At 39.1% G+C, this 11,560-nt stretch overlaps 1 protein-coding gene across 1 annotated transcript; it reads right to left on the reverse strand.

Annotated features, from left to right (window-relative positions):
- Positions 1-4,598: 4,598 nt before the first annotated feature.
- LOC311494401 (tumor necrosis factor receptor superfamily member 14-like) lies at positions 4,599-11,033 on the reverse strand. Its single transcript, XM_084553431.1, has 8 exons — positions 10,541-11,033; positions 10,337-10,405; positions 10,041-10,139; positions 7,045-7,170; positions 6,791-6,949; positions 6,618-6,702; positions 5,466-5,605; positions 4,599-5,343 (listed from the first exon to the last, which is right to left on the reverse strand). The coding sequence occupies exons 2-8, from the start codon at positions 10,359-10,361 to the stop codon at positions 5,285-5,287; spliced, it is 693 nt and encodes a 230-aa protein (XP_084409557.1). The 5' UTR covers positions 10,362-10,405; positions 10,541-11,033; the 3' UTR covers positions 4,599-5,284.
- Positions 11,034-11,560: the final 527 nt, after the last annotated feature.

An 11,560-nucleotide genomic window follows, 5' to 3' on the forward strand; every position in this document is an offset into this window, starting at 1 on the left:
AAATTATTTATTTGTAAGGTTTATTCCACCACCAGACTGTATATACAGAATGTCTTTATATTTCTAGTTTTTCTCTATATATTTTTCAGAGTATTGTTATTTTTTGTATATGTTTTTCAAATTTGTATTGTGTTTTTTTTTTTTTTTTGGTAACTCTTTTTCCCTGTCGAAGTCGTCATTGTTTTCTGTATGTATATTTTGCCAAATTCCGTGCTACTGTGACAAGGAAACGTCCCATACGTGGGATTAATAAATATGTCTTATGTCTAACTTATTTTGACTGAGTCTTTTACCTTTTTTAGCTTAACAACTTAACTACGTTTGCACACAGCTCAGAGAAACGCAGTTTCATTCTGTCTGCATTACAGTTGTATGTCTGTCAAAATGGCAATAAAGCTTGATTTGATATGATATGTTGAACTTAAATAAAGTGTGATGGTCTAAAGACAAAATGGAGGTCGTAGTTTCATTTGATAACATTTGTTGTTTTATATCAGTACCTTCGTGGCACTTCCAACAGCACCGTCCATCACGTGTTTTGTATTCATCTGCTCCACAACACAGCCCAGGGGGGTATTCCAGAAAGCAGGTTTAACAAACACTGAGATAAAACTTAACCTCTGGCTTGTCTGAACCTGAGGCGACTAAACCCGAGCTGTCGGTTCCAAAACACCGGTTTGCAATCAGTTCAATCAACCCCGGATTGTTTAACCTAGAGTTGTGCGTGATCACGGCGAAGTTATAAAGGCATCATCTATTGAGAGTCGAAACCATGATTAAAAATGGCAAAGCGCAGAGCAGCCTATTTTTCTGAAGCGGAGCAGCAAGTTCTGCTCGAGGCGTACGAGGAGGAAAGAGCGATAATAACGAAAAAAGCAATAAAAGGAACGAGATCTTGCTTGGCAGAGAATTGCCGACCGCGTAAATGCGTAAGTTTAGTAGGATATAGCACACTAATGTGTCAGAAGCACAATAATTCAGTAGATATTAGGCTACATATTAACTTCTTTGTATGAGACTTTCTTATACTATAGAATACCTTGTCATATATTGTATTATTTTTAATTAGATGTAACCCGACCGCCCTCAAGAGAACGTGGCCGCAGGTCAAAACAAAATATAAAAACATTGTCCAAGTTGGTAAGATATATCTGAGTGCATCATCTTAGACATCACTTATCCAGTATTATATTCTTGAATTGCCATATTGCAACAAGTTACATTCATTTCAAAGCCAATAGGAAGAAAGCAGAGGAGAGGAAGACCGGTTCTGGGCCAGCGGTGTCCCCCCTCACCCCTGTGGAGGAGTTGGCGATCAGTATCAATCGAGGGCGTCCGATGATGGAGGGGATTCCTGGGGGCACGTCATCGGAGCCCTCAACCTCCCAGGAGGAGCAAAATGAACAAGTGCAATGTATTTACCCTAATAGGCCCACTTCTGTCTAATTTGTGTAGCCTTGCATGTTCGAAAATGACCAATTTATAGCCAATATTACCGTTCATATAAATAATAGGAGGATGAATAGACATTATCAGCAGTCAAGGAGGAATCGAGGTAAAGAAATGCTGTGCAGAGACTAGAGCATAGTTTCTTCATGTTTTCTGTCAGTGCATGAGAACACTGGATCAGAACATTTGCTCTATAATGAAGTGTTTTCTCTTTTCAGGCCATGAAACACGCAATGGGCAAATAAATGTGTGAAACAGTCTTACGTGCATTTATTTTATTTTTTTTGGTTGAAGTGATTGTGACAGATTTCATCACGCATTCTTTGACCATCTCTGATGTCAAGTTGCTGAATGTGTTCCTATCTGCTCCTCAATAGCAGGAACTAATTCATTGCGCAACGTTGCAATGTTGTGCAATAGGCTATCGCACGCGCAACAATTACGATGAGCGAATCCACGATGCGTAACGTTCGAAATGTGGGGATGGAGAATGCTGTTTAAATATATTAAAGATTCCGAAGAAAAACAGTAGTGCTCTGGCAAAAACTCATCAGGAAAAGAAAGGATATTAAGTCGTGGTCTTATACCCTCTCACGGTGAATAGCCCGAATGATTTGTGCTTCAATGTCAATTGGATCTTCCTCAAAAGGAAACGTCATTGTGTGACAAGTGTGGAAAAAGCGGTCTGGCTGAACGTGCACTTAAATACCCGAACATAACCTGAACAAAACCTACCCCTACCAGGTTAAGTTCAGAGCCTATGTTACTATAGTTACTTACATAGCCTGATCATTTTTGAGCGTTCTGGAACCGAAATCCCAGGTTTACCGCTAACTCTGGGTTTACATACCCAGTTAAGTTCAGAGCCTATGTTACCATGGTTACTTACATAGCCTGATCATATTTGAGCGTTCTGGAACCGAAATCCCAGGTTTACCGCTAACTCTGGGTTTACATACCCAGAGTTAGCGGTAAACCTGCTTTCTGGAATACCCCCCAGATCTCGCGAGACAAATAAGCAACATGGGCCCGTATTCCTAAAGATTCTGAGAATCCGCTCCTAACTTAGCCTCAACATTCCTAAATAAATAAATAAGTGTAAAATTGGTGGTACTGAGATGGAGTGAAGTTGACTAACAAAAGGTGAAACACGGAATTGGGTGATAATGTTTTGGTACATGCTTTACAACCAGTCAAACCAAAAAAGGGAACATTAAACTTAAAAGTAGCAATAGAAAACTAGAAGAACTACTAGAAAACACAGTGAACTGAAAGATTAGAGTTTTATTAAAAATACTTGTGTGCCCCCTCCACCTCTGAAATCAAAATTTCGTCCTTGAAGAGAATTGAGACAAAGTAGAAGACCAAGAGAACACAAATGAAACTGAAATATTACACTTAAGTATTTTTTTTTATTATTCAGGAAAATTTGCCATTATTACTTATCTTCGAGACGCAAACGTAAGTGCACCTCTAGGATTACAAGTTAATTTGAATATACATTATTTATTTTTAGGTTTTAGGAAAAGCTTTAATGAAAAACGATCGTTCTGTGGAGCAACAGCACAACTTCTACACTGGAAAAGAAGCGCCACCTGCTGGTCATTTGACAAAACTTCAAGTTCAGAATCAGAATACTTTATTAATCCTTCAAGGAAATAGTTTTGTTGCTGTTGATAGTTGCAGTGTGACAGAGTCAAATACAAAGGGAATAAAAAGTTATATAAAAATATATATATAAAATAAAAGTAAGATGTGTAAAATAAACAAATATTGCTCATGTATTCACAATATACAGAGGTAAGAGATTACAAATGAATTAAAAGAGTCTGTGTTAAGAGTGTTAAGAGTGACCAACACTCAGGAGTCTGACACTGTGTTCAAAGAGTCCAGCTCCACCCCTACAACATCACTGGCCTTGAGGATCAGTTTGTTGAGTCTATTAGTGTCTGCCACTCTCAGATTGATGCTCCAGCATCCAACGGCGTACAGGAGCGCACTGGTCACCACAGACTCATAGAACATCCCCAGCATTGTCCAGCAGATGTTGAAGGACCTCAGTCTCCTCAGAAAGTAGAGTCCACTCTGTCCCTTCTTGTAGAGTAGCCTCAGTAGACGGTGAAGAGGAAGGGGGAGAGGACTGTCCCTTGTGAAGCCCCAGTGCTGCTGACCACCCTGTCAGACACACCGTGTTGCAGCCTCACATACTGCGGTCTATAGTGCTGCGTGGTTTATCCAGGTGAGTATATGCACAATTCAACCACAGTCAGTATCTGTACTAAATTAATAACAATATAAATATTACATTGCACACTAAGTCGGCATATTGTTTCTGCAAATAGAAATAATGTATGAACAGATCTTGATTAGCCTTTTATTAATTTTGCTTAATTAATTATTTTTCCTCTTACTTCTACACAAATCTTAGCAGTCATGATAACACCATGGTCGCTGGCTCCTAATTCACCTGTCCCGTTTTGGCTGCTGGGTACTGTGTTGACAGTCCCAACAAACGGTCTAATGTTAACGCAGTGATAAACAGACTGTGTTAAATTAGAGTCCGTCTGTTCACAAGTGTTTCCAATAGGAGAATAGCACCTCATTTCATGACTTTCACAAGAGTAGATGAATAGAAACTAAACTGAAATATTATACTCTGGTATGTGTTTATTCAGAAAAATGAGCCAATATTACATATCTGTGAGAGGCAAAAGTTAATTTCAAGGTCAAATTAGAGTCCATCTGTTCAGATTAATACTTAAGTAAATGCCATCAATGCCAGCAAATTAAACTGAAATATTATACTTTAGTATTTGGTTATTCAGGAAAAATAAACATTAAATATCATTCAGGTGCAAAGGTAAGTTCACCTCTAGGATTGCAAGTTCTTTGAAAAGCTTTAGTTCTGTGGAGCAACACTGCAACTTCTACTGTGGAACTGAAACGCCACCTGCTGGTTATTTGACAAAACATCAAGTTCAAACTTTCATGTCCTCGGTTTCAGAGTTATCGTCTTTATCAGTCAATATTTTTACTGTAAAATTAATAACAATAGAAATATTACACTGCACTCTAAGTCGGATGGAACAAGGGAAGAGAAATATTGTTTTCTGGAAATCGACTGTTACCAAAAGGAAAGCACAAACAGGTCTTGAGTAGCCTTTTATTAGTTTTTGTTAATTAAAATATATATCTTATTAAAAAAATATCTGTTAGAAAAATATAACAATATACACAAACAATATGCATCTCCAGAACAGCGTTAGATGCAGTATATGGTTGTCATACTTCAGAAACACAAAGACAACACAAACAAAACAAATGAAACTGAAATATTATACTTTAGTATTCAGGAAAATGAGCCAATATTACATATCTAAGCTTCTTTTCTGCTTCTGTACTAATTTTCAGAGTTTTGACTTTTTCTGCTCCTTGTGTTGTTTCACAAAAGTATATAAAGTTCACATAACTCTCAAATATGTAATACTGGCTCATTTGCAAATACTTTTTAAGAGACATTTATTTTACAAATAATATAAACACGTTTTCCATTTTACAATTTCTACCTACTCACTCCACTGTTTAGCTGTTAAGTCACAGTAAAAACAGGGGATGACTTCATGTGTAGAAATGATGCTTTTATATAGCGCTTTTCTACCTATTGGTATTCAAAGCGCTTTAAAGTCACAGACACATCTACCCATTCACTCTCACTAGCACTCCCACGCACTTGGAGCAACTGGGGGTTCAGTGTCTTGCTCAAGGACACTTCAGCATGCGGCACATTCCAGGGATCAAACCGCTAACCCTCTGGTTCGTGGACAACCTGCTCCACCTACTGAGCCACAGCCACCTCGTGATCTGTTTGATCACGGGTTGTATCTCTGCTCTTGGCTAAAAACACACAATGAAGGGATATGTTAGGGATGTTCAGTGCACCGCAAGCTGCGTGTTAGCTGGTGATATATCTCGTGTCAGATAAACAAATTAGTTAAGGATGCAAAACAAGCAGTCACCTCTTGTTGTAACAAGTACTGAGCAAATGACGAGTAAAGAAAAAGGCACAAGCAAAGTGTAACGGTTTCTTGATGCACTCCTGCAGACAACGTCACTATTTATGCTTCCGTCTTTGTCCTTCACTTGGTTTTCAGAGCAACTGGTGGAAAAGATAAGAGAAAGACTTGTTAAGTTTTCTGTTATTGATTTCTAACAGAATCCACAGTAAAAGTAATTCTTTATACTGTGAGTTTATCAGTGAAACAAATCAACATGTTTACATAGAAGCAGCAGGGCCACAGAGAACTTGACATTTTGCAGATTAATGTGAATATTTCAAGTTATAATGTCATTTTAATATTTCAGTAATAAAGTGGTCAACTTGTAGTTTAACAAGAGTCACGTGATCGGGATATGACGACAGTATTTTTGTGGGCTCGGGATAAGATGGGAGCGATGAGATGCACAAGTTTTTGACGGGCTTCCAAGCAAACGCAAACCTGTTACACTGAACATTCAACACACTCAACAAAAGTTTTGGAACCACTGGACTAGGGTCAATGTCACTACTGGTAGCATGATCCAATATCTGGACCCTACATAGGTTGCACAGTTAGTCCAACTCCTCCAGGATGGCGCATCAATACGTGCCATTGCCAGAAGGTTTGCTGTGTCTCTCAGTAGAGTCTCAAGAGTGTAGAGGAGATTCCAGGAGACATGCAGTTAATGTAGGGGAGCTGGACAGGGCGACAGAAGGTCCTCAACCCATCAGCATGACCAGTATCTGCTCCTTTGTGTAAGGAGGAACAAGATGAGCGCTGCCAGAGCCCTACAAGATATCCACTAGTGTGAATGTCTCTGACTGAACTATCAGACACAGACTTCATGAGGGTGGCCTGAGGGCCCAACATCCTCTAGTGGGTCCTGTGCTCACTGCAAGGGGCTTTGGAGCTGCATAGGCATTTGCTACAGAACACCAGAAATGGCAGGTCCACCACTGAGTGATTGTGCAAGAAGGAGGTGCAAGATGGATGGAGATTTTGAACTTGATTTGATGCGCTTACGATATTTTGTGATTCTCACAAAATGATCAAAAACTTGTAATGATCAAAGTGTGTTACTATATTTTCTTTTGGAGTAATTCTGTGATTTAAAACAATAAAAAGTCCTACATTGTCCAAGCTGTGCAGTTCACACCATCCTTCGAAAAATACTCTGGCGGACAGTCTTCACACACTGTGTCATTTCTACTGGTTCCTAAGAAGAAACAGAAAATAAATTCTTACAAAACAACCCAGCATCCAGTAAAAAAAAAAACATCATTTTAAAAATTAATGTTCCTTACCAGGTACTTTTATCCTCTGGCCAGGTGCACAGTTTGAATGTCTCTCTGCCAAACTACATCCTGCATCATCAGCCAGAGCTCTGCAGTAGTATCCTCTCAAAACATCACAGACTGTGTCGGACATTTCTGTACAATTCCTCTTGGCGATGAGACCATGGACTAAAAAAATCAATGTGATTATGGTTAAAATGTATTGTCATACTAAAGACCAAACCTTTATTTTAGAAATATTTGATCGAGAGTAAAGGCCATACCTGGGTCACAGGAAGTGCATTGGAAACACAAATTCAGGCCATTTGGTCGGTTCATGAATTTCCCGGGCTCACAAGGACGACACTGTGTGTCTGACTGTGGTGTGCAATCTCTTTGAACAACTGTACCTGTTAAACAGAGCACAACATTTACATCAGTACCATAGAGACAAAGGTCAAACACAGAGCCACACTGCTGGGTTTGAGCCATATACAGTATGAAGATGGAGCGGCTCCTCAAAAGTGAAGCCAAAGCGAGTAGAGCTCTCCCTGGTGTCTGGCTGCAGTATAGGTCATAGCACTGTAGCACTGCATGTTCAAGTGTCAATCGTTTGGATAAGTTTTGTTGTAGTTAATTATTTAACGCTCTCTTGTTCTGCAGTAATGGTAATGGTAACCATCAGTTACCATACAAATTGCTCCATATAGCAGTCGCTTGGGAACGTAAGAGTTGTAAAAAAAAATTTTAAAATGACTACAGTGTATAATCCAACATTTCTTTGGAACTGGTGGAGCGAAGTATTAAACAAAAAACGAGTCTGGTTGAAGTGTGGTTGGGTCACTGATATCAAGGCTCCGCGTGGTTCCACTCTTGGACCGTACTGCACAGACTCTGGCGGCAAACTCGCAAGACGACGACGCCCATATCCCCAGAAAATAGCGTCAGTTTAGCCAATGCAAGGAAGTGGGGACACGTTGTCCATATTTATATACAGTCTATAGTTTGACCACTGTTTGGTACCCCTGCATTTAATTGTAGTATTATTCTAATAGTGCACATACCCCTAAAGCAGTACTTCTCAAATAGTTGGGTGAAGTGTCGAGCAGACCGAGCAGTCTTGTTGAAATGTTACAAATTCAGTTAATAAACTCAATTTATTAATTTATTCTTAGACTTGGGACAAATTGAAAACGCTTTTATTCTGGACACTCTGCAACATTTTGGGTTTTGGGGAATACTCCAGTGGGTTGACTGAAACATTTTATAGCAATATAAATAGCTCTGTAGTATTACCCTGGGGTACTTGTAAAAGATTTGATGTCCAGACAGGTCAGGGTTGCCCAGCCTCACCCTGACTGTTCAAGGTAGTGCTTAAAACATCTGGTAATACTTGGGTAATACTATTACCAAAGATTTAACGACAAGAGAGAACACTAATTTTGAGAATATTCTGAAGGAGAAACAAAACAATGCTGAATACATGGTTACAACAGGACTTAACGACATTTGGAGAATACTACTCTACAAAATGTAAGAACTCTTGAGAATCATTTACCCACTCTATCTTTAGATATTCCAGACAACTGATGTTAAAATGATTAACCAAAATAATTTTAATTTTGTATGGAAAAACAGACGTCACCACATAAGAAAAGGTGATAATAAAGGTGTAGTGCGGGACATAGACGGCGTACACGTTACGCACATTGCCAGCACGAGCCATTTAATGCTCATTAATAGGGTTAGGTCAGTTATGCACCTCCCCAGAAATGTAACTACGTGTCGAGGCAACGCAGAGCGCAAGAGCTGTGACTGGTCTGCTTGGTTGTTGCATGTTTCCGCTTTAGTATTTCTGACTGCTTCTCCATCTCTGCAATTTTTGAAATGATTGCTCTGGATCAATAAATTTGCAACACATCGAGCAAAGGTTAACTGAGGAGGTTGGGACTTGTATGACTCGTCGACGGGCGACTGAAATTGCGATTGAAATTGTTGCCGAAGATGAGTCAATTGTTTGTATCTCCGAACCTCCTCAGTTAACCTTTCCTCCATGTGTTCTATCTTTATTGATCCAAAACAATCAATTCAAAAATTGCGGAGATGGAGAAGCAACCGGAAATACTAAAGAGGAAACACACTACTACCAAGGGGACAAATCACAGCTCTTGTTGTCAGCGTCGCTGCGATGCGTAGTTATATTTCTGGGGAGGTGTACGTCAGTTTCACGCAGAAACCTAAACCAGCTTTCAGATTCTAAGAGCTATGCTTCTCAAAGAATGTTTCCCTTTTCCATTTAATGGAGAGGGTAATCAGATGTAAATATGTTAAATTCCCTGTATAATTTAAAGCCGTAGAAGTGCACTTTAAAGCCATAAATGATCCATGCAAGTTTCTTTGTGTCTGAAGTAATATTGACTCCAATGGTAGCACATTCTGTGAATCAGGAATAGAAACAAGGGAGTATCTTATTTCTTTCTTTCTTGTAATTTAAATAGTCTATTCTGGACGAACCTCTATGATTGGACCCAGTTCAATAACCTGGACATGCCAGTCTTAAAATTTGGATTTGTGTTAGAGGACAGAATATTCAATTTGTCTCTCAACAACTTAATACTTTTTTCCAAATACTTTTTACACAAATGTAAATTCTTCTTAGCTATATGTTTCACAGTTTTTTCTGGTGGGAACTTGAGGTTTAAATAGGAAACTCTGTGGGTAACCCATCATAAACTAAGTTTATTTGCAACTAATTTGTATATGTGTTTAATAAGTTGTTTTATTTATTTTTATTTCTCACTAAATAGCTCTCATTATATTCCTGTATTTGATTTTATTGTTGCTCTGTTATTAGACTGCTGAACTGACTTATTTAAGTCTTTTGGTATGTCAACTGAGTCCTTTATTAAATTATTTATTTGTAAAGTTTATTCCACCACCAGACTGTATAGTTTTTCTCTATATATTTTTCAGAGTATTGTTATTTTTTGTGTATATATATATATATATATATATATATATATATATATATATATAAACATGTCTTATGTCCAAGTTATTTTGACTGAATCTTTTACCTTTTTAGCTTAACAACTTAACTACGTTTGCACACAACTCAGAGAAACGCAGCTTCATTCTGTCTGCATTACAGTTGTATGTCTGTCAAAATGACAATAAAGCTTGATTTGATGTTGAACTTGGTAATAAAGTGTGATGGTCTAAAGATAAAACGGAGGTCGTAGTTTCATTTGATAACATTTGTTGTTTTATATTTCAGTACCTTCGCGGCACTTCCAACAGCACGATCCATTACGTGTTTTGTATTCATCTTCTCCACAACACAGCCCAGGTGGTATCAACGAGAAGCAGAGACATAGCACTGGAAAACAGAAACAGAGAGGCGGGGTTTAAATAGGGCGCGGTAGCCGCTGTCAGGCCGTGGTAGCCTAACAGCTAACAGCTAACAGTTAGCTGTTAGCTGTTAGCTGTTAGGCCGTGGTAGCCTGAAGTTAGCTTAAGCCATAGAAGGTGCGTGAAAATACGTGTATATCTGCCCCTGCCGGCTGCCGCACTTACCGATGACGACGAACTTAGTAACCATGGCATCACATTCTCATTCTGGGTCTGTACACATCTGGAATTGAACTGGAACACAGCCACAATGATACCCGGCTTAGCAGACAACTTAGCGACAATAAAGCCGGACTTCTTGCGAGTTTTCGAAACCCCTTAAGCAATTTATTTATTTTTTTTAAATAGCAATTAGCGAAATCTAGCGACCTTTTCTGGCGTTGTTGAAGACTTTCGGAAACTGACGCGAAAGCGCAAACCGTTTGATTCAATGGGTACAGCCACATGGGTACCGCATGGCCATGACCGTCTCGGAAGCCATTGTACAGTAGTGTTGCGTCGGTCGCGAATGATTCGTTCGTTTGAACGAATCTTTTGAGTGAACGTACTGAATGGAATCACTTCATGAACTGATTCGTTCCTTTCTCAGTTCAGTTGAGCTCTGCAGCGAGCGTGCAGGCCGGGAGTGGAACTGCAATCAGACATTTGGTCACAAACACAGGCTGGAAAAATGCACGCACATAATGTTCGGTCTTCGGTATTATTGCACCATCAGAGCACCATATTTGCATTAGACCTACAGGGGAATACATAATATAAAACAGTGTATATAATACCCTTACATTAATACACGTCTATAAGCTCTGACTGCCAGGCAGATTTAAATATCTGAAGTTTTTAAAAGTAACAGAATTTCTGCTGTAGCTGTGATGTGTGTGGGTTTTTTTTTTGTTTGTTTGTTTGTTTTTTAATATATATATATATATATATATATATATAAACTCCTGCTGCTGTAGTTGTGTCACTCGCTGCAAACAGAGAGGTGAGTCTGTCAGGCGATTCACGTTCGCACTGCCACTCATGATTGGCGAACGTACTGCAAGATTAGCGAATCAGTACGTTCGCGATTCTAGTGATCCCAGAATCTTACAGCGAATCACGAGGCCTGTGTCACTCACTCGCGTACTGCTGAACACACAGATAGAACTGCCACTCAGGGCATGGGACTTGGTTCACGTTTAGTAACTGTACTGCTGTAATTAGCGCTGGCTTGTTGACATCCGTGTAGCACCGTGTCGTATAAACTGTATAGAATGAAACGAGGCTAGAAGCTAACATGCTAATGTTAAACATTTATTTGACGGACACTTTCAGTGTGTATGTTAGCATGTACGTTAACATACTGGTGTTTAGCCACAGTGGTGTTGTCATTTGTATTTTAGTAAGTTT

The sequence above is a fragment of the Chelon labrosus genome (genome assembly GCF_963514085.1).
Source record: "Chelon labrosus genome assembly, chromosome: 10".
Taxonomy (NCBI): Eukaryota; Metazoa; Chordata; class Actinopteri; order Mugiliformes; family Mugilidae; genus Chelon; species Chelon labrosus.